This window comes from Akebia trifoliata, chromosome 12 (genome assembly GCF_017979445.1).
Source record: "Akebia trifoliata isolate Shusen 1 chromosome 12, ASM1797944v1, whole genome shotgun sequence".
NCBI classification, from domain to species: Eukaryota; Viridiplantae; Streptophyta; class Magnoliopsida; order Ranunculales; family Lardizabalaceae; genus Akebia; species Akebia trifoliata.
In genome coordinates this window covers 28436938-28464299 of record NC_141386.1, presented here as the reverse complement: position 1 = coordinate 28464299, position 27362 = coordinate 28436938, and the positions used below count along the sequence as shown (strand labels likewise).

General features: G+C 33.8%; 2 protein-coding genes across 2 annotated transcripts; one reads left to right on the top strand and one right to left on the bottom strand.

Annotated features, from left to right (window-relative positions):
* Positions 1–5018: 5018 nt before the first annotated feature.
* Positions 5019–7051, top strand: LOC147389307 (cyclin-U4-1-like). The gene is made up of 2 exons (XM_086419866.1): positions 5019–5406; positions 6421–7051. The coding sequence occupies exons 1-2, from the start codon at positions 5078–5080 to the stop codon at positions 6689–6691; spliced, it is 600 nt and encodes a 199-aa protein (XP_086275992.1). The 5' UTR covers positions 5019–5077; the 3' UTR covers positions 6692–7051.
* An 8462-nt stretch (positions 7052–15513) lies between these two features.
* On the bottom strand, positions 15514–17587 carry LOC147389306 (putative glutathione S-transferase). Its single transcript, XM_086419963.1, has 2 exons — positions 17224–17587; positions 15514–16032 (listed from the first exon to the last, which is right to left on the bottom strand). The coding sequence occupies exons 1-2, from the start codon at positions 17536–17538 to the stop codon at positions 15667–15669; spliced, it is 681 nt and encodes a 226-aa protein (XP_086276089.1). The 5' UTR covers positions 17539–17587; the 3' UTR covers positions 15514–15666.
* Positions 17588–27362: the final 9775 nt, after the last annotated feature.

The following is a 27362-nucleotide window of genomic DNA, read 5'->3' as shown; positions in this document are numbered from 1 at the left end:
TTAGTAGTTCCAAGTTTAATTCAAAGCTTGCAATCCGTTTCTCTCTCATTTATGGATCTGGGTCCTATCTGGATCCATGATCCGACTCACCCTGTTTGGTTAAATGAAGGGAAGGTTCTCTCTCAGGTGCAGATCTTGGTCTTTGGGATCTGTTGTCCAAGAACGAATCGCCAAGATGCGAAGAAATTCTTTTTGGAATCTGGAGGGCCATTTGATTATGGTATCTCCCAAGAGTATTTGATGATGGAGACACCATCAGATTGAATGATACATGAAGATTTTGTTGATCAGAAAAATTATAAAATGAGGAGAAATATTGATAGTGAAAGTTTTGGGGATAGGATTCAAGAGCGTGTGGGCCTGATCGTAGCATCGGAGAGCAGACCGTGGTTCATGAAGAAAAAATTCTTTCACTATTCGATTCCAACTTGCAAGAAATCTAATAGGGCTTCTATAGAAAATAACTCTGATTAAAACTAAATTCTAATGGATTTAAATTCTAAATTTGATGAAATCTTGATCCTAATCTTTAGATGAAGACAATTTGTTATATCATTCTACACCTATAAATGAGTTAGTGCAATTTAAAATTTCATTAAGTGAACTTTTTGGCAAAATGAATAATGATTTTTAATCTAAGGTTTAAAAAATGTAGGCCTTTGAACATGAACTAAACCTTTCAAAAATTAAATAAACAAGGATGCTCCCTGGATGCCCATAGGAGGTCTGTACTGATCGCTATAAAACAACGTGTGTCCTTCCATCCTAACACAATGTCTGTTGCAGAGGTCTGAACGTTGGGTTGAAGTTAGAAGAGTCGTGCCGATGGTGCCCACCATATATGCTATCTGTGCCCACTTAAGCTTTTTTTTTTTAGACCAAATTTATTTTAGCCGATTCAGTAAGTATCCTATGGAACATAACTTCCAACCGAACATTGCAAAATCGAGTTGATGGGTACCTATGGAACAAAACTCATCTTGTGTAACCCTAACACCTCCAATCACATCTATCAAATCTATTTTGTAATGTTTAGTAGGTACCTACCGAATTAGATTTGTAATATTTGATAGAAAGTTATATTCGGTGGGATACTTATCAAATCTTCTAAAACAAATTCAATCTGAATCACTTACCAAATAATATCTATGAAAAAAAAAAATCTATGAGTGCTTCGACAGGCTCCCACCTAATTGGTTTTGTAATGTTTGGTGGGAAGTTATGTTTAGGGCTGACAATGGGTTAGATGATATCCACTTACTCGACTCATCCTACCCAAGTTATTTGGGTATGGATAAATTCTTTTTTATCTGATTAAGAGTTCAGGTAAATTTATCTGTAATTTTTTTTATCCGAATACTTTTAGGGTCTGATATGGATAGGCATCTTATCTAATCTGAATATTTGTTTATCCAAATATATTATGATAAATTCACAATAAAATATATGTATAACCCAAAATTAAGATTTTTTTCATCATCTTCACAATGAGGTATATATATCTGACTTCGATATCCTTTAAAAAAAATATTGATAAATAATTGGATATGGATATCCTTAGCATAAGTTGGTAAAAAATCGAATATGGATAATTGGCTATAGAGTTGGATAAGGATATGGAAATAACTTCATCCGATCCATTGCTAGTCCTAGCTATGTTTGGCAGGATACTTACCGAATCGACTAAAAGCAGCCAACTCTGGCATGTCAGCTTAGTTATCCTCATCAAGCTACTTACTTGATGTCTAGCTTCTCAACTGGTACATGGTTCATTTTCCCTGGTTGTTTTTAATGGAATTGGTCATGCTGCGCTAAGTTACTGAGATATGCATACGGTCCGGAAACACTTTGGAGTGAACAAGTTGGATTTGAACCTTTCGAACAAAATCTGTCAAAAAAACTTTGAGTTCTTCAATTCGAAATCATCATTTTGAAGATTTTAACAAAAAAAATTTCTATATTTTTTTATGATTTAATGCAAAAAAAAAAAAATAATAATAATAATAATAAAAAGTCAAAGGAATAAAATTCTTGAAAAAAAAACTTAAAACTTAATCTCCATTTATTCAACTTCTCACAAAACTCAGAAGGAGATAAATACGAAGAGGAAGATTGAAAAGAGACGTAGATGGTGGATAAGAAGGAGAGAATGGATTGAGAAGATGGTTGGAACTTTTATTCGGTAAGAAGGGTGGGTGTGTAGAGTAATTCGATGAGGGTATTAGTGTAAATTCATTTTTTTTAAATGTAAGTGGAGGTAGATAACATATATGGTGGGTACCAATAACACGACTAAGTTAGAAAACTCCTATTCTCCATCTAAGCCAAAAACACATTTAACAAACTACCACGTGGCAAATTCCTAATCTCTTACAAGTTACTACTGAATTCTAATCAATCTATGTTTTACGTTTGATGGAGGGAAATGGTTTGAGATTAGAAAAAGAGTGCTGGTTTTCTAATTAGAAAGTCTTCACTTGACAATGTTCGACTGGCTGACGTGGTATGGACACAGAATCATATATCATTTTCCTTAAGATACACAAATGCACATCCCTAAAAAGATGTATAATTGTGTATCCCGAGGAAAATCATGTCATGTTTGTCATGTCAGCCAAGTATTGACCAAGTGAAGACTTTTTAATTAGAAAATCATTATTCTTACCGAAAAAAAAAAAAAATGCCTTCAAAATTGTACCCTTTTACAACTTCTTTCTCCCACCAATTACCTCAAGAAATTGTGCAAAATCTGGAAAAAAAAAAAAACAAAACAAAAAAGTTTCAAAGAAATTGGTATCCGAGTGGGTATGTATGGACCCACAATCCATGTGCCTGTTAATAACAGAGTAATATATTACTAATTAAGATCGGAATATCTCATTCACACATGTGAATGGCCCCTCATCTCCACGCACTTTTTTGGGAATTGGATCTATGAGAACATGTCGTGTTGTGTGACATTTGTATCTTCTACAAGGATAGGTAAATATTTCGTTCTCCTTTATTTATTACTAAAAGCTTTACTATCACCCCCACCCCCATCCCCCATAAACTCTTTCCATCACAGCCATTGAAATTTAGTGGATTTTATCTCTAGGAAATGATGTAAACTAAAGGGTCAAGCCATCTAATGTAGAGCTAAAATTATTATAAATTGTCATAGATCAAAGATCGATACTAACACCTCTGAAGAATCTCCGTTAAAAATATATATTCTTGAAATATCTTGGAGTGATCTTTTTTCATTATTTCGAGTCTATTATGTGACGTTTGAGATGTTAAAAGAGGTTTTCGCCCATAAAGTCATAGCTCGATATTTAAATTTTAAGGTGGAGGTACATTGGCAAAGTGCAACGTGACCAAAACAAGATATACTAATCAAATTAATGATAATTTTTATAAGACGCATGATGGTATTTATGCTAAAGTAACTTAAAATAGCACTCGAAGAAGTATTGAGAGTGTACTTGAGTGTGCAGAACACTTCCTTACACATTTGTGATGACGTGGAGGTGTGCACATAACAATGGATAGTTTCCTCGAATTACAAGTGAAAAAATTTATGGTTCTATGAACACCTCAACCTCAACACAATGTGTAACGCAATGTCCTGCACAATCACTCCAGTACGACTTGTATCAAAAATCATAGATGCTTTTATTAAAAATACCAGTGTTATACACTCGAGAAAAATCGATGGTTCCATGAACACTCAATACTAGTTCAAGTGTTATTTTGAGTTAGTGTGGATTGTGTGTAATATAATTGAAATATACAATGAGGTAAAATTCAGAAAATTTTTTTTTTTTATTTAACTTTGATGATCAATTATGTTTGTAAAAGTAGGACCCACTAATGTTGAATTAGGTCATGTCCTTCCCATCCTCACCTAAACCCTTTAATTTGTTTTTATTGTACTTAAAGACAAATAAAGGGAGACCGTATGCATGAATTTTAAAAATATAATTTTTTGTGATTTATATTATAATATTATACAATTTGATACATCAAATCATATCTAGTCATACCAATCAACAGAACACGTGCTACAAGAACCAAGTAAAAGAGACCTCCATGTACGATGGTGATGTGTCAAAATTTCATTGGTTGAGAAAGTTTTTATGTAAAATTCCCTTTTTTTATTATTTATATTTTAACTTTTTAGCACATTATTCAATTATTTTGATAATTTATTGGAAAAAAAAAACACATAAATTAATGTGGTGGCAAATTAATTAAGTGGGCGTAATTACGGGAATGGGAGAGAAGAGGTCGGATGCTGACATGGCTCTCATATTCCTAATTTCCAATATTGCCCTTGATTCATATTAAAAATACCAAATTTATTTTTGGGTTTATAATATATTCTTGAGCTATATTTTTTTATATTAAAGTAATAGATTTCAAAGAATCATATTTATATTACGACTATTAATAAATTGACGTTCTTTGAACGCTCTCTGATGTGGCATGTGAACAGAATCATAGATCTTTTTTCTTGTATATCTCAAAGAAAAAGATCTACGATTCTATATACTACCACATCAGAGAGCATGCATATATAGAGTGTCAGTTTATCACGACTCTTATATTATAGGAATTATGTGTGAACGTATGAGTTCATTTTCCATGAATCGACAGATTTTTTGTTGGCTCAAGTTTATAATATTTTATATTTGAATTATTTACATTTAATTTGAAGGATTAATTTGTAATTTACAATATTAATTAAAGGGTGATTTTGAAGATTATATCGTAAAAAAATTGTTTTGTAATTTTGTAAATAACAATTTTCTTAATTCTTGACCAAAATGACCTTTACTAATATTAAATTTAAAAATGTTAAGATGGGGTATTTTTGGAATCCAAATTTTGTTATCAAAACAATTGTACTCATATCAAATCCATACATATTAGTCATATCTGAAATTCCTGAGGTTATTTGCGTAAATTACCCATTAATTAACTACCACACTTCCATAAATACCGGTCGTGAGACCCAATTCTCCCTTACTCATCAAACTAAGAAAGCTAAGGAAGAAAGAAAAAGAGAGAAAGAAAATCAGTATCTGCATCAATGGAGAGCTATAATTTGATGCCACCCAAGGTCATCACTTTCCTCTCCTCTATCCTTGATAGAGTAGCACAGTCGAACGATATCAACCGTCGATTTGATCATCAAAAGATCTCGATATTCGAAGGCCTTGCACGACCCAACATCTCAATTCTTAGCTATCTTGAGAGGATCTTCAAATATGCTAATTGTAGCCCATCTTGCTTTGTCGTAGCTTACGTGTATCTCGATCGATTCTCGCAGAGGCAACCATTGTTGCCTATCAATTCGTTCAATGTTCATCGATTGCTTCTCACCAGTGTCATGGTTGCTGCCAAATTCATGGATGATATGTGAGTTGCTATGTTGATCAAGATGTAGATTGTAACTCTCTTTTTCTTTTCTTGCTATTGCCACACCAACTATGAGCAAGATTGACATTGGAATTGGTGTGGCATTAGTAAAAGCTAGTTTGGTAATACTAGCTCTCTTTTTTTTATCTCTATTTTTATTAGTGGAGTTTCTTTTAGAGGGATTATACTGTCACACCAACTTTTGCTAATGGCACCTCAATTCTTATGTAGAATTTGTACCCTCGTGGGTGGTGTTAACAAAAGTTGGTGTGGCAATAGAAGCTCTCTTCTATCTGGGTTTGGGTTGTTGGATTTTTTTTTTTTTTTCTAAATAATTTCTGTGTGTGTGGGTTGTGGGGGGTGGGATTAATGTATTTTTTTTCTTGAAATTGTTTCATTTAATATAATATAAAATCTATTTGAACTTATTGGGATTTCTCTGAAAGTAAAGATAGAATAATTGAGCTATTTTTCGTGTACAAATCTAACAAAGCAAAATCCATCTCATCTAATTAATTGAGTTTTAAAATAAAAAAAACCCATATTGCCTGAAATGTTTGCTAAGATGCACATTATTCAACACCATTCTGAATCGACCATCGCCCAAGAAAGAAAAAAAAAAAAGGGTGCCACGTGAAATGATGATAAATCATTATGAATCAATTATTTTAAAAACCGGACTGAACATATGGTCCAACCGGGTCCACCCGATTTGACTAATGAACCTAGGTGGTTTTTGTTATTGTTGTTACCTTTAAAAAAAATTAAAAAAATAAAGCCAATTTAAAAAAGTACATATTTTTAATTTTTTATAAAATTAAATTATTCCAAGTTCCAACCAAATTGAATCAAACTCATACCACAACCATTGATTGATCTGAATGTGACATATGGGTATTTTAGTAATTTTACAATTACAATTTAGACTATCCTAACATTTAATAATTTTTAAATATTTTGTTAGAAATTTAAGCAATTAATTTAATTTATTCATCTTTTTTGTTTTAATTACAGGTATTACAACAATGCTTACTATGCTAAAGTTGGAGGAATTAGCACAACTGAGATGAGCTTCCTTGAAGTTGACTTCCTCTTTGGTTTGAGCTTCCACTTAAATGTGACCCCCAATACTTTCCACACCTACTGTTCCTACCTCCAAATGGAGATGTTGCTGGAAACTCCACTAAGTCTAGCAAAACCTTCTCTAAATTTAGGGAGATCTCTTAAACTTCAATGTTGCTGCAATGAAGATGAATGTACCCATCAAAAACAACTAGCTGTCTAATATGAGTCGTGCTGGAGTGACCTCAATGGGGACATCTTGATGTGGTGGTGTGTGCATGCCTGTAAATACGTTTTATTCGTATCTTAGAAGAAACACATTTACGAGCATGTGCACGCCACCATGTCAGGATGTCCCTGTGTGTCCCCCTAGTAAGGTCATTCCAACATTAATCGTTCAGTATAATTAGAGACTCGTACAAGTCGTCCTCTCATTCTAGTTTCTCAAAAAAATAAAAATAAATAAATTTTTATGGGTGTGGGCCATGAGTTTGTGTACAAACCCACTTGTCTTTTCAGATCTTTGTTAGGGTATTGTACATTTAATTTAGTGGTATTTACAGATGGGTATTTCTTCTTTACAGTCTGGCATTTGAGCTGATTAACAATGACACTGGTATATGTCATTTAACTTTGTTCCCTTGATATTAAATATTCTTGCTCGTGTCTAAGGACAGAGCCAACTCGGAAAAGGATAGGATAGTACGAATAGAAAGCCTTGATTGGTGACAAGACATATAAGTAAGGGAGTTAAAAAAGAGTGGAAATGAGTTAATTTTGGTTGTAAAAATTAATGTTCTTTATTTTTTATTATTTTATAATTATAAAATTTATTGAGAAAAGAAGAGAAGTACAACTGTTCATCTAGATGGCCAACGAAGCAAAGCAAAAGCACCTAAAAATTACAAATAGAATCCCATCTAAAAATAAAATCCTCAAAGAACATTTCTTTGTATTTTGGGTATATCTTGTACCAAAGAAACAACACCACCAATATATTCACAATCACATCCTCACAAGAGGCCGAAGTACCTTAGAAGATACTCTTATTCTTTTTCAACCAAATCTCCCAAGTAACAGCAAAATGAAGAAATTTCTAAAGGATTTTCTTTCTTTCTGAAAATAATGACAAATCCCAATTTTGCAATAGGAAAAACATCGAATTTGGATTCACCCAAATAATTTTGAAGAAACAGAAGAAATGAGACCAAATGGAATGGATTAGGTGACAATGAATCAAAATATGGTCAATCAACTCTTCATTCTAATGACAAAGATAGCAAAAATTAGGAGTGAGAGATCCCTGCTTAATTAGATGATCAAGAGTATAAAGTTTATTACATATTACTTGCCGAATGAAGAAATGCACTTTTGAGGGGACCTTCAAACCTCATATGATTTTAAAAGGAAAATTCAATAGAAGATCGATAAATAAGGACATGCTCGAGACAAATGAACTAACCGTGAAGTTACATCCCTTAGTATGATCCCACTCTCTTCTATCTTCTTTCGTGGCCACCCAATGAACTTGATTGAGTTGAGATATCAAGTTTTGAAGGTCTTGAATTTCTCAATCATTAAATCCCCTCCTGATAATGGGGTATGAGTCCTATTTCGTAATTCAACACTAATTTAAGTCATATATTTTGCTAAAGCATGTATCTTCCTATCATTCTTTCCTACCAACATCCATGACTAAGATTGTATGATTTAATTGTGGGCTTTGTTAACATGTGCCCTAAGGGCACATGTTAAGCTGCATTAAATGCACCTTGGAAATAATCATGTGAGGGTATTTTTGATAAAATTTAATTTTCTGAGGGCATTTTTTATTGTACATTCAATTTCCAAAGTATGATTAATGCAGCTTAACGTGTGCCCTTAGGCTCCATGTTAACAAAACCCTTCAATTATTATTTTTGTGTCTAAACGATTTTTCTTAAAAAAATACGTCCAACTTATTTCTTAAATTTTTTTATCATATTCTTAAGATTTACAAGTTGAAGAAGAAGATAGAATCTTAAGGTTGAAAACCTAAATGATAAGTTGAAGATAAGGGTATTTAAAAGAAAATTGAATTAAGGGGTTTCAAGAAAGAAGTTGAAGATAAGGGTATTTAGATAATTTACTTAGTCATAAAGATAAGTATTAAAACACAGGGGTATCTAATATGGAAAAAAAAAAAAAAAAAAGGCCTTCCTTACTACTTTAGTAAGGAAAGTTTCACGACTTGTGGCATCCATGAACATAATCTGATAAACATCGTAATTGTAGAGGAACAAATTTTAAGAACTTTGAAAAAAAAAAAATGTTATTTTTCACTGTTGAATTTTATTAAATTATTTCATAAAATCAACACTCCCTGAATCTGCATCAACCAATGGCAATGGGATCTAATGTTCATCATCATCCTCAAGTGGTTCTAGCGCCCAAAGGGGTCACTTTCATCTCCTCTCTTATTCAAAGATTGGTCGATTCGAATGATCTCAACCTTCCAACCCCATCACCTGGCCCACCATCTCAATTTCCTATTATCTTGATTGGATCTTCAAGTACTCCAATTGTGACACATCAAGCTTCATCCATAATGGCTTATATATATCTAGATCGATTCATGCGGAAGAACCCTTCGCTTCCTATTAATTCTTTCAATATACATCGTTTGCTCATCACAAGTCTTGGTGGATCATAAATCTAAACAGAGATGGTGTTGGAATCTCAATTAATTTATAAATTCAAAATTTTCATGATGAACAAGAAAAAATACATATAATATTATGAGTATTTTCTTGCCTACATTTTCCACAGAAATCTAATATCTTGTCTTTAAAATTTATTATGTTCAAACATATTTGAATGAGACATCTATCTATAAATAATATCCAATCAGTAGTCCTAAAAGACAACACATTCATGGCTATTCGACGTATGGGGTAGCCCTTTCGTTCGTAGGGTCCAATGGGCTCTGAAATTTAAAGGAATCGAATACAAATACGAATACATGGAAGAAGATCTCAAAAACAAGAGTCCTCTGCTTCTGAAGTACAACCCAATCTTAAGAAGATCTCTGCTTCGTTCATGGTGGAAAACTAATTGTCGAATTGCTTGTCAAGCTCGAATACATCGACTAAACTTGGAAACAAAATCCAATTTTACCCAAAAATCCTTAAGAAAGGGCTATGGCAAGTTTTTGGGCTAAATTTGCAGATGAGAAGGTAACTATGATGACAAACATTAAATTTAATGGTTAGTTAGGCTCACCCATTAAATTAATGAGTCGTGCTGGAGTGACCTCAAGGTTGTACCTCATATCGCACATCTTGATGTGAAAGCGAATTGCCACCATAGATACTTTTTCACTCGTAGCTCAATGAAAAACATTAATGATTCTCATATATTTTTACGTCAAGATGTACAATGTGATTTACAATCTTGAGGTCACTTCAACATTATTTTAAATTAATATATCATATCCTAACCCTATGTTACTTGGTTCGTGGGTTCATTCGGTTTGAATTCGGATTTGTCGTATACTGTTCTAGAATGAACCTGGTTCATATAATTAAGGGTAAGGTGTCAACATGGCACATTTTTGTTGGAGCTTTAAACAGCAAGGGCTCTTAACCAAGTCGTGTACGTAGCCCGATGTGTTTAAACTCCAATAATAATAATAAAAAATTGTCAGAGGGGGGCATTAGGAAAATCATTTGCATTACTTAATGGTGCCCTATTGTAAGGACTTATTTCTAAATGAACCCAGCGTTTTGGGGTGGTATCTTAACAATCCCAATTAGTAAAATATTTCTTTCTTAATGCCCGTTTACCCGGTGTAAAATAGCAAACTCAAATCGTCAATCTTGACTATTCAAATAGTTGACATTGACCTTTGTTCTCAATGATTCATGTTCAACGATTTATAATTTTTGATCTCGATGTTGTTAAAGTTTAATCTTGACGATTTGATCAAAGAATGAACTCAATGATTTGAATGGTTGATCTTGACAATTAGAATCATCAATATCACCAATTAAAAGTGGGATGAGGGAACATTAAGAAAGAAAAATTTTCCTAACCGACAACATAATCTTACAAAATCACATAAATTATACATCATTGACCGTGGTCGATCCTAAATTCTGTGGTATGTTGCCAATAAGGATTGGATCTGGGACTGATCCTATAAGAATCGGATCAGACCCTTATCAAATTAGTTTTTTTTTATATCATAACTCAATATTAAGATTCAAATCTGACCTATTAACAGTTGGATCGGGTCAAACCCAATTTTATATATAGAGTCTAAAAACACTTCATGCATCTCAACAAAAAAACAATATAATTTATATACATTGTAACATATTATCAAATCGGGACATGATTGATCCAGATTTGATCCAAATCAAATTAAGGGAGGATTAAACTTTTACTCAAATCAAGGGAGGGTTTGAGTTTTGCACAAATTCAAACCACCATATTTTACTTAAGAAATATATTTTTCTTACTAACATATAAAATTTCAAATTTTACTAAGGATTGTCTAGCCTGAATGGATTATTACATTAGCAATCCAACACCATAGCCTTCTAGTTTAATAGAAATAAGCCCAAATTTAAAATTATAATTCAATGGTGAAATTTTTTTCTTTTTTTTTTAATTTTTTTCTTTTATAACTCTATGGCATTGGATCATGTTTTAGGATGTCATAATGTGAGTTCGAGATCTTCAATAAAATTTGAAATCTTACTAGGTTAATAAGGCTAGCCTAACTTTTATAATTTGGCGGATAGTTCATATGAAATGAAGTTAAATGAAGCTTTTACTACAAAATTTACACAAATATGAGTAAAAAAATTTGAATGGTGGTTGGAGATGCTCGAAAACCCCCTCAAAAGTTACTTAACCGACCCACCAAGGTGGTGGCTGAATGGTACCGACTTGGAGTCGAGTCTGCTCCTTCTTTGGTCTCAAGTTCGAATCCCACTACCCATAAAAAACCTTGGTGGCCCGTACTGTTTCACGTAAGTGGGATAAAGCCTAGGTGTGGGGCGTAGGGATTAGTCTGGTGCACGAAAGCTGGCCCGGATACCCTTCGTTATCAAAAATAAAAAAAGATTACTTAACCAATCTAATTGTCAACCAACCATTTCTTAACCAATCTAATTGTCAACCAACCATTTCTTTAACTCAAGTAATAAATACTGACTCTAACATCCAACCACATTTGTCATATTAAAGAATTATTTGGCTTTTTTCTTTCATTTTCTTAGAGAAAAATATTCCTTACTAACTAAGTAAGATTTGAAATCTTACTAAGGGTCATTTAGCGCAACTAGATTAACAAATCGGTAATCCAACAACTTAGCCTTCTATATTTTATGGGAAAACTCATACCAAAGTAAACAAATTAAAAAAAAAAAAAATTTATTTTAAAACTTATCCCAAGGTTTTGAAAATGGATGGCTACTAAACTCCTTCCAAACCCCCAAATTTAAATTTAAATTTAATGGTTAAAAAGTTTTGATTCCACTAGGTGAGCTCACCAACCCATAGTAAGATTTGAAATCTTACCAAGTTAGTAAGTTTAGACTTACTCTTATAAATCTCCGACTCCAATGAATAATAATTACTGATCGTTAACACGGTTTTTACTTACTAATTATCATACAATTTACAGCTGGAAAAAATGAAAATTATTGAAATTAATTAATAAATTAGGATTACTAGTTATATTCGAAATACACTTAGAACAGAACTTATAAATACATCATCTGAGATTGAGACTTATTATTTTATTTCTAAAAATCAACACTCCACGAATCTGCTTCAATCGATTGCAATGGCCTCTAATGTTCATCATCATCATGATCATCATGATCAAGGGGTTGTGGCGCCCAAGGTGGTGACCTTCGTTTCTTCTCTTATTCAAAGATTGGTGGATTCGAATGATCAAAACCTTCCATTAATCCAATCTCGAAGTAAAATCACAGTCTTCCACAACATCAGCTGGCCCATCATCTCAATTTCTAATTATGTTGATAGGATCTTCAAATACTCCAACTGTGATCCATCAACGTTGGTAATAGCTTATATATATCTAGATCGATTCATGAGGAAGAACCCTTTGCTTCCTTTTAATTCTTTCAATATTCATCGTTTGCTCATCACAAGTGTCTTAGTGGCTTCCAAATTCATGGATCGTTCGTAAGTATTATACACTACCACCAACTTTCTATTTTTTTTCTTTTCTTTGCTGTTATTCGCACCCCAACCCAACTTTTACTTACTACACCACCACAATTAAAAAACAAAAAATAATTGAGCCCTCTGTTTTTTTTTTTTTTTTTTTTATATTTCTATCCTAATTTTGAACAATTGCAGAGGTTGTTTGAATGTGTTACAAGGCTTTGTCTTGAACCAAACTTTTGTAGAACGCTAATGATTTTCGAACTCGGAAATTTCACTCCGTTTGTACTTGGCTGACGTGGCAACGATACTGAAACCTTGATTGTTTTCCTTGTGTATCCCAAAGAAAAAGATTTATGATTTTGTGCCCTTACCACGTCAGCCGTGTACACACCCGGGTGAAAATTTTCGAGCAGAAAATAACGGACTCATATTGGGTTGGTGTGTTTTAATTGCTACAGTGTACCGTTTTGGTAAATAATTGAAAAGTTGTGCATGTTTTGGTAAATCTGCCTTAATTAAATTTGTTCAAGAAATTGGGGTGTAATAAGTAAAAGTTGGGGTGACAATAGAAACTCTCTTAAAATACAACTAAAATTTCAATTAATGCAAAACATTATCGGGTTCAATGTTTTGTATTGGTCTTGGCCCATACCAAGGTGTAATGACTAATAATTTTGATTAGAGCTTAAAACAGATTGGGTTCGGGTCGAATATGTGTCTACCCATATTCATATCTGATTTTTAATTCAGGTCCAAATCCGGATCCTACTAACTCAAATCATATCTGATTTGTTTTTCCTTTCATTAAATTCATATCCGTATTCGGATCGGATAATTTCAATTCATAAATGTGATTTGAAGTCAAGACCTCTCCTCTTTTGAAATCATATCTGATTTGTTTTTCCTTTCATTAAATTCATTTTCGGATTCAGGTCGGATAATTTCAATTCATAAATGTGATTTGAAGTCAAGACCTCTCCTCTTTTGAAAAGAAGTTTTGACCATTGCACCTAATACTCATTTGTTGATAAATGATAGAGTAAAAAATATAAAAATATAAAATATACAACATACAAAATAATGAATCATTTGGATATAGGTAGATATAGGGATGGATCCGTATCCCACTCGGATCAAGGGATATCAACTCGTATTTAACCCATATTTTTATTCGGATATAATTAAGAAACCAAATCCGCTAAATTTTGGATTCGGATCACTCGGATTTCGACTAAAATCCGACTCATTTTAAACCCTAATTCTAATATTTTAAATTTGCACAATTAATGTTATTTAATCATTGTTTTTTGCAATTACAGGACTTTCAATAATGCTACTTATGCCATGATTGGAGGGCTTAGTGGTACAAAAGAGATGAACTTACTTGAATCCAAATTTCTGTTTGGAGTGAGCTTTGATTTAAATGTGAGGGAGGAGACATTTCACAACTACTGTTCACACATTCAAATGGAGATGGTGTTGGAATCTCCACTCTCTACTCTACGTTTAAAGACATATCTCAAGTTCTTTTCTTGCTTCACTGAAGATCAAGATCAAGATCATCAAAAACAACGATTAATTTTTTAGGAATTTAATGCATTTCTCGTGTATATTGGACGCAGGTTTCTCGTAAGGCCTTTCTATTTAAGATTTGTTGGTATTTTTTTTTTTTTTTTAACTTGTAATTTAAAGGTATTTACAATATACAGATGATGTTATAATTTATTTATGGGGGTGTATTTCATTTAATTAACTTTGTTCCCTTTGTATCCAATACTTGCTCAAATCCAAATTGCCCGGCCTGGTCGGCGCAAATAAATATTCATAGGTCGAAGCCAAGCTTAGTCAGCAAGTATTTGGACCGGCCTCATATGAGTTGGCCAAAACGCAATCAATCGGATGCCACATAAATGTTGAGAATAAAATTTTATGAACTACCAAAAAAATTTTAAAAAGCAACATTTTTTCTATCATTGGAATTATTTTTTAAAATTTGGAAGGTCAATGAAACAATTAATTTTTTAAGAGTCGTGTTAAAGTGACCTCAAAGTGGAACCTCATATCACACTTCTTGATGTGAAAATGGATAGGAATAATAAATGCCTTTTCACTTGTATCTGAATGAAAAGCATCTATAGTTCCCATACACTTTCACTTCAAGAAATGCGATATAAGGTTCCAGCCTTAGAACTCTCCAGCAATATTCTTTTTTTAAGCTCAATCTAGTCCTCAAAATCTAGAGGGGGCTGAGGTGTAAATTGTACATTGTGGCATTTCACATGAGGACCTCGGTTTAGGTTCTACTTGGTCCTTCGGTCTTAAACATTAGGTTTGGCCAAGTTCATAAGCTTGAGCCCACTCCTAAGCATTAATGGGCTTATTTCGGCTTAACCTAATAATTAAATAAGACTAATAACACTATCCAAACCCAGTCTTTGTTGAGCAGAGTAGGGCTGGCTAAATCTCTAGATTTGATTTATAGATGTTTTCTTCATTCACCTTTACATATGAACTGATATATGAAAGTATTGCCACGTCAACAAAACATTAAATCCACACCGTCTAATGAATAATAATAATAAATCCCAAGGGATTGGCTCAATGGCAATTTCTGATAGAAAAGCATTTAATGCCCATAGGTCATGAAATCAATACCCAGTATGAGCATTAATCCCTCAGGGGTCACCAGAGAGGGCGCACTCTCACTTACCTGAAGTGTGTGATGTGCAGGTGTTGCACGTGGCCTGGGACTCCTTGGACAAGACCATGATCTATCGATTGGACAAAGTTCATAGACAAACCCGATCGTCTAACTACAGGGATATCCAATTATCAAATAATAATAATAATTACTGAATCCTCACTTCATTATTATGATCCCAAGTAATAAATAGCTGAATTTGCATCATAATAGAATATATGATTCCTCTTAAAAGCACATTTGATAATTCAAACATAATACCCTTATTATCACAAACTTCATCAAAATAAGACAAGATGACAAGTAGAACCTCATTTACTAATACTAGCTGTGGAAGTTTGTCTACGGCGAATGTCGTGTAAATAAGCTCTCAACTTATCCTTGGATGGTAAGTTCTCTATGATTAAGGGCAACTCTTTGAAGTTCATCATCCATTCATTAAGGGAGGGAAATTTGTGAGGATCAAACACTTTGAGGCTTCCACCTTCTATTACTGCTTCTAACCAAATAGGAACCCAACCCAAAACAATATCCAATAACCCAATTGTCTCCCCTCCAAAAAATTTCTTATGCTTTAGCTCTCCCTCCAGGATTTCTAAGGCCTCTTCCATTTGCTTCACTTCCTTCTCTTGCATTTCTCCCTCTGAAAATATAGTGTACCGTATGTATGGCACAAACTACAAAAGATTTTAAGGGTATTTTGTCAAAATTAGTTGGAATTTTGTAAAAATTATAGAATGAAGTAACATTAAAATGTACATTGTGGGGGAATATTTCTGACGTGGATGTGTGTTAGAACCATAGATTCTTTCATCGCTCATATCTCGATGAAAACATCTTTGATTTGGACACACATTTGCAACAGAAATGTCCCCCACGATGTACATTTCAATGTCACTCTAGAAAAACTCATTAATAATATATGCTTATAACGTGATCATGTGTTTTTTAATGAGTCATTCTTAGGCGTCAAAGGGATCCTGAAGTATTAGTTCAACCAATCTTTTTTTTTTTTTCTCAGCCTTTGAAAAGGGAGAATTATAAATAAGTATACTATATGATATAAGGGGACAATATAATATATTATATTATATTACGAGTTTGTTTAAAATGATTTTTCTTAAATCATTTTTGTGAGTTAAAACATTATTTAAAATATATTACAGATATATTTATAATTCATAAATAAGAAAATGTTTGTGCCAGCGCATAATAGGCCTGAATGCTTTTAGGTCAGGCTAGAGCTGGTAATAATCCGAAATATATCTAATGTCCGAATCAATCCGAATTGATTTGATCCGAAAAAACATGAAAAATTGGATTTCAATTAAAATCTCATATTTATATGATTTCAGATCAGATTCGAATGTACCCCAATCTGCTTCGAAAAAGATCTGATCCCAATATATTTTAATATTATTTTATTATTCATATAAATACATATAGAAAACATGTTTTAGGCATTTAGGTTTCCCTTCCATCCCATTGATAACTTAAAAAAGTTTGGATCGGTATTGGAGTGGTATTGATCCGGTACTGAACCCATATGTTGCCAGCCCTAGGTCAGGCTGTGGGACCTAATATTTGGGTCTTCCGATTTGATAACTTATATATTTAGTTTATTTTATTTATAATTTATATGTAAAAAAATTTGTTGGCCAGCCCATAATAGGCCTAAATTCTTGCAAGCCAGGCTTGGATATAATATACTAATTAGATAGGCTGGGCTGGGCTCAACCCACCAATTAGATGGGGCAAATTTAAGAAAAGTCATAAATGTCACAAACATAGATTAGATTGAAAGCAAAGGTCAAAAAAAAAAAAAATATTAAATAATTGAATTTAATGGTAGTGATAGACATAGTTACCTTCTCATCTGCAAAATTAGCCCAAAAACGTGCCATAGCCCTTTCATAAGGATTTTTGGGTAAAATTGGATTTTCTTTCCAAGTTTCATCGATGTATTCGAGGATGACAAGCGATTCGACAATTGGTTTTCCACCATGAACGAAGACAGGGACCTTCTTATAGATTGGGTTGTACTTGAGAAGCAGAGGACTCTTGTTTTTGAGATCTTCTTCTATGTAGTCGTATTCGATTCCTTTAAATTTCAGAGCCCATTCGACCCTACGAACGTAAGGGCTAGCCCATAAGCCGAAAAGCTTAACCTCTTGGTTAGCCATGAGAGTGTTGTCTTTGAGGACTAACAGATTGGATATTATTTATAGATAGATGTCACATTCACCTATGTTTGAATATTATAAATTTGAAAGATAAGATATTATTTTTCTTGGAAGTCATAAATAACCTCTATCATAAATGTCACACTCACCTATGTTTGAATATCATAAATTTGAAAGATAAGATATTATTTTTCTTGGAAAATGTTCATATTATATGTTTTATTTTCTTGTTCACCACGAAAGGTTTGAATTTATAAATATAAAATAACCTCTATCTCTGTCTCTAACTCTTATACTAAACATATTTTTGAGAGATGTATTAAATTCCTAATTAAAAGGTTAGTAGTGGTTTTTTATGGTTGGATTGATCTTGATCTTGATCTTGACCTCGATCTTCAGAGAAGATGTCCTTAAATTGAGAGTTGAGAGTGGAGATTCCATCACCTTCTCTATTTTGATGTATGAACAGTATTTGTAGAATGCGTCCTCCCTCACACCAAAAAGAAATTGGTTTCAAGTAAATTCATCTCTTTTTGTGTCGCTGAGCCCTCCAGTCCTGTAAATATTTGCAACATAATTAAATAAAATTAATTATATGTAAAATATAAATCAAAAACTTAAATATTAACATAATGACAAACATACCCTCCCACTAACTTTGGTTGGTATTATCATGGTCTAAAATATTGTATCGACCAAGACTGTTACAAAACATTGATCCAATGCATACTCGTTACATTCTCAAAATATTTGATGTTCCAAGTTCATGATTTTGTCATCTCTCTCTCTCTCTCTCTCTCTCTCTCTCTCAAGAAAACAAAAATAGAAAGTGTATATATATATATATATATATATATATATATGGAAATGTTCAACACCCTACACTTTACCCTACGTTTTACCAAACGTGATTTGTCCTACATGGGTTAGAAGTTTTGGAATGAGCTGATTTTTGGTGAGGATGATCTCTACGGTTAGAAGATCCTTCTCACCAAAAATCAGCCCATTCTGAAATTTCTAGCCCCATGTTTACAAGTTGAAAGTTCGTGGACCTTCCATTTTTGTAAGATCATCCTCACAAAAAATCAGCCCATTCTAAAACTTCTAACCAATGTAAGACAAAACACGTTTGGTAAAGCGTAGGGTAAACTATAGAGTGTTGAACATTTCCATTTATATATATATATATGTGGGAAATGTTCAGCACCCTAAGTTTTACCACACACTTTAACAAACGTTTTTTGTCCTACATGGGTTAGAAGTTTTGGAATGAGCTGATTTTTGGTGAGGATGATCTCTATGATTAGAAGATCATCCTCCCCAAAAATCAGCCCATTCTGAAATGTTTAGCCCCATGTTTACACGTTGAAAAATCGTGGACCGTCCATTTTTTGTAAATCAATTTTTATGGGGTTAGAAGTTTTGGAATGGGCTGATTTTTGGTGAGGATGATCTCCTCACCATAGAGATCATCCTCACCAAAATTCAGCTCATTCCGAAACTTCTAACCCATGTAAGACAAAACGCATTTGTTAAAGTGTGTGGTAAAACTTAGGGTGCCGAACGGGACCCTATATATATATGGGAAATGTTCAGCACCCTAAGTTTTACCACACACTTTAACAAACGTTTTTTGTCCTACATGGGTTATAAGTTTTGAAATGGGCTGATTTTTGGTGAGGATGATCTCTTTGATTAGAAGATCATTCTCCCCAAAAATCAGCCCATTCCGAAATGTTTAGCCCCATGTTTACACGTTGAAAAATCGTGGACCGTCCATTTTTTGTAAACCATTTTTGATGGGGTTAGAAGTTTTGGAATGAGCTGATTTTTGGTGAGGATGATCTCCTCACCATAGAGATCATCATCACCAAAAATCAGCCCATTCCAAAACTTCTAACCCATGTAAGACAAAACACGTTTGTTAAAGTGTGTGGTAAAGCTTAGGGTGTTGAACGGGACCCTATATATATATATATATATATATGGGAGCGGTTCAGCGGCCCCAAAGTCTTCCAAATCTCATGCCTAGGTTTTTGCGCCGTTAGATTATAACGCATCCGACGGTTCAGCGCTAATGTTACGCTTTTATTATAAAACGTATAATATTTATAATCGGCTCTCTCAAATATTATATTATTTTCTTTTAACTCCCTCTCTCTTATCAAATCACTTATCTATCTCTTCGATCCATCTTCTTCATTCAAACAGAACGAACGTCTGTAACCCTTTCTCTTCGAAGATCTATCAACCAACGAACCATCCTCTCTCTCTCTCTCTCTCTCTCTCTCAAGCAAGTTTTAGATCGAATGCATCTCGTCGTCCTCAGCCCTCTCTCGCCGTCGCCGTCAGTCCATAAACGCTCTTTCTCTCTCAGCCCTCTCTCTCAAGTTTTAGATTCTCCACTCCCGAAGCTTCTCGTCGTCTTCGGACCTCTCTCAGCCCTCTCTCGCCGTCACCGGTTGTCGCCGTCAATCCGACTCTGACTCAGATTATAAGTGGGTTTTTTATAATTGGGGATGTTAATGTGTTACTGTTAGTGGGTTTTGTCCAATTTTGATTAGTATAAGCTTGAATTTGAGTTCTTATGATTGCTTTAAGGGGGGTGAAATCTGGATTAATTGGAAAGTAGTCTTCTGATTTTTCCGTAAGTGGGTTTGTTATAATTGGGCTTATTATTGTGTTTCTATTAATGGGTTTGTCCAATTTTGATTAATATAAGCTTGAGTTTGGGTTCTTATGGTTTGCTTGAAGGGGTATGGAATCTGGATTGATTCTAAGGTAGATTTCTAGTTTTTCTGTAACTGGGTTTTGTCCAATTGTGTTTCTAGTTTTTCTAAGGTAGATTTCTAGAAATTGAACTATTTTACGATGGAGATGGGGAGGGCTTCTGAAGAAATGTTGGGATGATTGTCTTGTAAAAACCGTTTTCAATGGTCGGATTTTATCAAAATGAAGGGAATACTTTTATAAAAAATCTATGAAAAAAAAAGAAGAAATAAAAGAAAATTTTGGAAATCTTTGTTGGATGATCATCATTTTGGGTTTGGATTCTATCTACAGTTGTGACTAGCCCCCATATTCTTTGCTTTTTTATCAATTTTTTTTTAAATGTTCATTTTTATCGCAGATTGGAAGACCAGTGATCTATGGCCTAGCATCGAAAGGAGAATATGGGGGGCAAGACATGTCATTGAGATGTTGAGGGATGAGCTTGAGCTTACCAAGGCCCTTAGTATGTGTCCCCAACGTGCATGAGGGATATTATTAGGATCAATGTACATACAGCGTGATCAGTTTCTATTATAGGTGTTAATTGTGTGCATCTGGGCTCTCTATTTTCATATTGTAACATTTTTCCCATTTGTGAAAGAAATTTGTAATGGAATACTACGGGTTATCCAATGAAGGAAATGGTTTCATTCTTCTACAATTATTTACCTTTTGTTTGATCAATCAATGGTATTGCTTTGTGCAAAGTAACATAGATCGGATGGTTAATATCACTTTATTATGTTGATTTCGATCTCTTAACCATCTTTAACTAGGGATGTTAATGGGTACTTAATTGATTGGATACCCATCTGGATCCAATATCTACAATTCTGATTTTAGGACAATGAAAAATAAAGGAATATTAAATTGTGTGGTCTTTGTTCTAGGCTTGCCGGGGAAGCAACACAAGCTTTTGGATGTTACCTTGTTGTGTACAACTGGACAAATTTGTTGAAAGGTGGCAACAACAGCAAATCAAAATTTCCCAAGTCAGACAAATCAATTCTCAGCTAACAAAGAACAGAAACACTCAAAGAACCGAACTAAAATGAAAAAATAAAAAGCTATAAAAAAAAGGATTGATTGATTAAGTAACAGGAGTAAAGACCTTACTCTTTACAAAAAAGTAACAAATCTTTGTTGTAGTACAATAAACAACATTGTACCCAAGAAACACACTTAATACAAAAAAGGGATGTCTCCATCATTAAAACTTCCTCCAATTTCACCTTCTATTCGTAATACACTGAGCATGCCGCAACTATGAAGAGTGCGCTGAGAGGTGCCTTGAGTGAAACACAATATATAGCAAAAAGTCTTTGGCCAATCCAGTATATAACACAATATATGGAATATGAGTCTAAATCTTCACTTAAGCATAGATACAAAAAATGGACGCTTCACAATATTTGGCCAATCCATAAAACAAGGAAAGATGAGAACAATATCCCTTTTAACAAAATTCATCATCATTAGAGCCTTATCCCAAATTTTGGGGTCAGCTTTAAAAAAAGATTACATCATGAAAGACAAATGAGATGGATGAGGAAAAGAATAGTCTAAGTCAAAGACAATAGAAACAAGCAATAAGAACTACAAAAGATGAGAACATTATCACTGCATACCTTAATAGATTTTTCTTGAGATGGTACAAGGATTAAAGAGTCACCTCGTCTTCATATGGATTGCAATGATCTTTAAACCACAACCTCAAGAACCCCTGATCACAATTCATTTGTCTGTAATTTGTTACTAACCCATCAAGGGTGCCCTCTCAACTAAGAAAGCCAAAAAACTAAAGTACATAAGAAACACAAACTTCCAACCAAACTACGTTTCCTACATTCAGCCATAATTCATATTCAAAAAGTATAAAACGAGTTATTTTAACAAGAAAAACATACTTTCTCAACATTTTTCAGATTCCAGACCAGTCTTGAAAAGCTCCTCACAAGAACATGCAATCCAATATTTGCTTGAATCAGGGGTAGGCACTTAAAAATTATAAAACACACCTTCCAATGCCAATAGTAATGCAAGCCATAATTAAAGGTATATATAGTAGCATACCTTTCTATGCCTTCATTAGAAATCAAAACTAGGATTAAACCTCAATTCTCAACAGATGATGGTAGTGCAAACAATGGTTATGATATTACCAGAGAGTTTGAAGTAAGAAAATAAGGTGGTTACATGAAGAAAGATGATTTCACATTGAAATGCTAACTATACAACTCTTCCCCACCTTCTAGTTGCACTAACAAACCATATATGCCTACATAAATGAGTATGCACCCTTCCTATAATAAGATAAATATGCATTTGAATCCATGATTACATAGCTCTACAGGGATTTATTGTTTCAATCAGATGAATATGTACACCATCATCAGTTGAATACAATCGTTGTATAGCCATAATAAGTTCTCCAACGAGAACATCACTACATGAACCATATACCAAAACCACCACCAAATTACAGCTTTTGAAAGACCAAAAATAACAAAAAACAAACAGCATTCCTATTCTCAAGGATTATCTGTATCATGGTATCAGTAAGCTCAAAAATATGTATTGCAAGTAACTATAAAAAGCCCTACTGATACTCTGGTTTTCAATATGCGATGGTATGCAACAATAAGTTACTCTAACTTGTTTTTGAAGCCTATATTAACACTTAAATACGATGTTTAACACATAGATGTGCACATGGCCATCAGACATCATTAGAAATAGCAGACAAATAATTCAGCCATAGCAGAAACAATCATTTATCCCACATTTAATGCCCAATATATATAAGAAGGTAATTCATTGCAAGAGAATCAAACAATTATAAACCCATAAGAACCAAAACTCAAGCATGTATTAGTCGAAATTGGACAAAACCCGTTAACAGAAACTCATTAATATCCCCAATTATAACCATCTCACTAACAGAAACATCATAAAACAACCTTAAAATCAATCCAGATTCCATCCACCTTCAAATAAAACCATAAGAACCCAAACTCAAGCTTGTATTAGTCAAAATTGGACAAAACCCATTAACAGAAACTCATTAATATCCTCAATTATAATGAACCCAGTTACAGAAAAACCAGAAATCTACCTTAGAATCAATCTAGATTCCATACCCCTTCAAGCAAACCATAAGAACCCAAACTCAAGCTTATATTAATCAAAATTGGACAAACCCATTAATAGAAACACAATAATAAGCCCAATTATAACAAACCCACTTACAGAAAAATCAGAAGACTACCTTCCAATTAATCCAGATTTCACCCCACTTAAAGCAATCATAAGAACTCAAATTCAAGCTTATACTAATCAAAATTGGACAAAACCCACTAACAGTAACACATTAACATCCCCAATTATAAAAAACCCACTTATAATCTGAGTCAGAGTCGGATTGACAGCGACGGCGAGAGAGGGCTGAGAGAGGTCCGAAGACGACGAGAAGCTTCAGGAGTGGAGGATCTAAAACTTGAGAGAGAGGGCTGAGAGAGAAAGAGCGTGAATGGACTGACGGCGACGACGAGAGAGGGCTGAGGACGACGAGATGCGTTCAATCTAAAACTTGCTTGAGAGAGAGAGGATGGTTCGTTGGTTGACAGATCTTCGAAGAGAAAGGGTTACAGACGTTCGTTCTGTTTGAACGAAGAAGATGGATTGAAGAGATAGAGAAGTGATTTGATAAGAGAGAGGGAGTTAAAAGAAAATAATATAATATTTGAGGGAGCCGATTATAAATATCATACGTTTCATAATAAAAGCGTAACATTAGCGCTGAACCGTCGGATGCGTTATAATCTAACGGCGCAAAAACCTAGGCACGAGACTTGGAAGACTTTGGGGCCGCTGAACCGCTCCCTATATATATATATATATAGGATCCCATTCACCACCCTAAGCTTTACCCTACACTTTAACAAACGTGTTTTGTCCTACATGGGTTAGAAGTTTTAGAATGGACTGATTTTTGGTGAGGATGATCTCTATGGTTAGAAGATCCTTCTCACCAAAAATCAGTCCATTCTGAAATTTCTAGTCCTATGTTTACAAGTTGAAAGTTTGTGGACCTTCCATTTTTTGTAAGACCATCCTCACAAAAAATCAGCCCATTCCAAAACTTCTAACCCATGTAAGACAAAACACGTTTGGTAAAGCGTAGGGTAAACTGTAGGGTGTTGAACATTTCCATTTATATTACTGCTTCTAACCAAATAGGAACCCAACCCAACACAATATCCAATAACCCAATGATCAAGGGGTTGTGGCGCCCAAGGTGGTGACCTTCATTTCTTCTCTTATTCAAAGATTGGTGGATTCGAATGATCAAAACCTTCCATTAATCCAATCTCAAAGTAAAATCACAGTCTTCCACAACATCAGCTGGCCCATCATCTCAATTTCTAATTATGTTGATAGGATCTTCAAATACTCCAACTGTGAATCATCAACGTTGGTAATGGGTTATATATATCTAGATCGATTCATGAAGAAGAACCCTTTGCTTCCTTTTAATTCTTTCAATATTCATCGTTTGCTCATCACAAGTGTCTTAGTTTCTTCTGTTAATTAGGATGTGTTAAATTTGTGTAAGAAATTAGAGTGTAATAAGTAAAAGTTGGGGTAACAATAGATACTCTCTTAAAATGGGGTCAATGTTTTGTATTGGTCTTGGTGCCCATACTAAGATGTAATGACTAATAATTTTGTTTAGGACTTTAAACATTTCAGGTTCGGACTAGATATGTGTTTACTGATATCCTTATTCGATTTTTTATTCGGGTCTAAATCCAGAGCCGGATCCAACTCGGTCATATAGTACTAGTTCTAATCATATCCGATTTTTTTTACTATCATTAAACCCATATTTAAATCCGATCCGACCGAATTAATTGATTCGGATCAAATATTTCAAATCATAAATGTGATTTGAACTCAATACCCCTCCCCTTTTAAAAGAAGCTTTCACCACTACACCTAATACCCATTAATTCATAAATGATAGACTAAAAAATATAAAATATATAATATACAAAATAATATATCATTTGGATATAAGCGAATATAGGAATGGATACATATCCGACTCAAGTCAAGGGATATCAACCCATATCCGACCCATATTTTAATTCGGAAATACTTGAGAAATCAAATCCATTAAATTTCGCATTCAAATCACTAGGATTTTGGATAAAATCCGACTCATTTTAAATCCTAATTCTAATATTTTAAATGTACACAATTAATGTTACTTAATCATTATTTTTTGCAATTACAGGACTTACAACAATACAACGTATGCTAAGATTGGAGGGCTCAGTGGTACAAAAGAGATGAACTTACTTGAATCCAAATTTATGTTTGGAGTGAGCTTCGATTTAAATGTGAGGGAGGAGACATTTCACAACTATTGTTCACACATTCAAAAGGAGATGGTGTTGGAATCTCCACTCTCTACTCTATGTTTAAAAACATCTCTCAAGTTCTTTTCTTTCTTCACTGAAGATCAAGATCAAGATCATCAAAAATAACGATTAACTTTTTAGGAATTTAATGCATTTCTCGTGTATATGAGAGACAGGTTTCCCCTAAGGCCTTTCTGTTTAAGATTTGTTGGTATTTTTTTTTTTTTAACTTGTAATTTAAAGGTATTTACAATATACAAATGATGTTATAACGTATTTATGGGGTATATTTCATTTAATTAACGTTGTTCCCTTTATATCCAATACTTGCTCAAATCCAAATTGCTCGGCCTGGTTGGCGCAAATAAATATTCATAGGTCGAAGCCAAGCTTAGTTTGCAAGTATTTGGACTGGCCTCAAATGAGTTGGCTGAAACACAATCGATCCGATGCCACATAAATGTTGAGAATAAAATTTTATGAACTACTAAAAAGAATTTAAAAAGCAACATTTTTTCCATCATTGGAATTATTTTTTTAAATTTGGAAGTTGAATGAAATAATTAATTTTTTAAGAGTCGTGTTAGAGTGACCTCAAACTGGAATATCATATCACACATCTTAATGTGAAACTAGACAAGAACCATAAATGCTTGTTCACTTGTATGTCAATGAAAAGCATCTATGGTTCCCATACACTTTCACTTCAAGAAGTGCGATATAAGGTTCCAGCCTTAGATCACTTCAGCAATATTTTTTTTAAAAACTCAATCTAGTCCTCAAAATCTAGAGAGGGCTGAGGTGTAAATTGTACCATTGTGGCATTTCACATGAGGACCTCAGCTTAGGCTCTACTTGGTCCTTCGGTCTTAAACATTAGGTTTGGCCAAGTTTATAAGCTTGAGCCCACTCCTGAGCATTAATTGGGCTTATTTCGGCTTAACCTAATAATTAAACAAGCATAATAACACTATCCAAACCTAGTCTTTGTTAAGCAGATTAGGGCCCGGCTAAACCTCAAGATTTGATTTATAGATGTTTTCTTCGTTCACCTATACATATGAATTGATATATGAAAGTATTGCCACGTCAACAAAACATTAAATCCACACCGTCTAATGAATAATAATAATAAATCCCAAGGGATTGGCTCAATGGTAATTTTTGATAGATAAGCAGTTAATGCCCATAGGTCAACAGACCAATACCCAGTATGAGCATTAATCCCTCAGGTGTCACCTGTGAAGGCGCACTATCACTTACCTTAAGTGTGTGATGTGCAGGCGTTGCACGTGGCCCGGGACTCCTTGGACAAGACCATGGTCTATCGATTGGACAAAGTCGATATACGAACCCGATCGTCTGACTATAGGGATACCCAGTTATTAAATAATAATAATAAATACTGAATCCTCACTTCATTACTATGATCCCAAGTAATAAATAGCTGAATTTCCATCATGATAGTGTAGATACGTAGATTTCGTCATTACAATGACCACATCTACTCAAGTTTGGAGTCGCCACCATTCATGTTATCAGTAGGTGTGAATGGTCACCCGATGTACATTTTTGGCATAGTGACTCGCGATGGATAAGGAACTAATCGAACCTAGGGATTCGGGT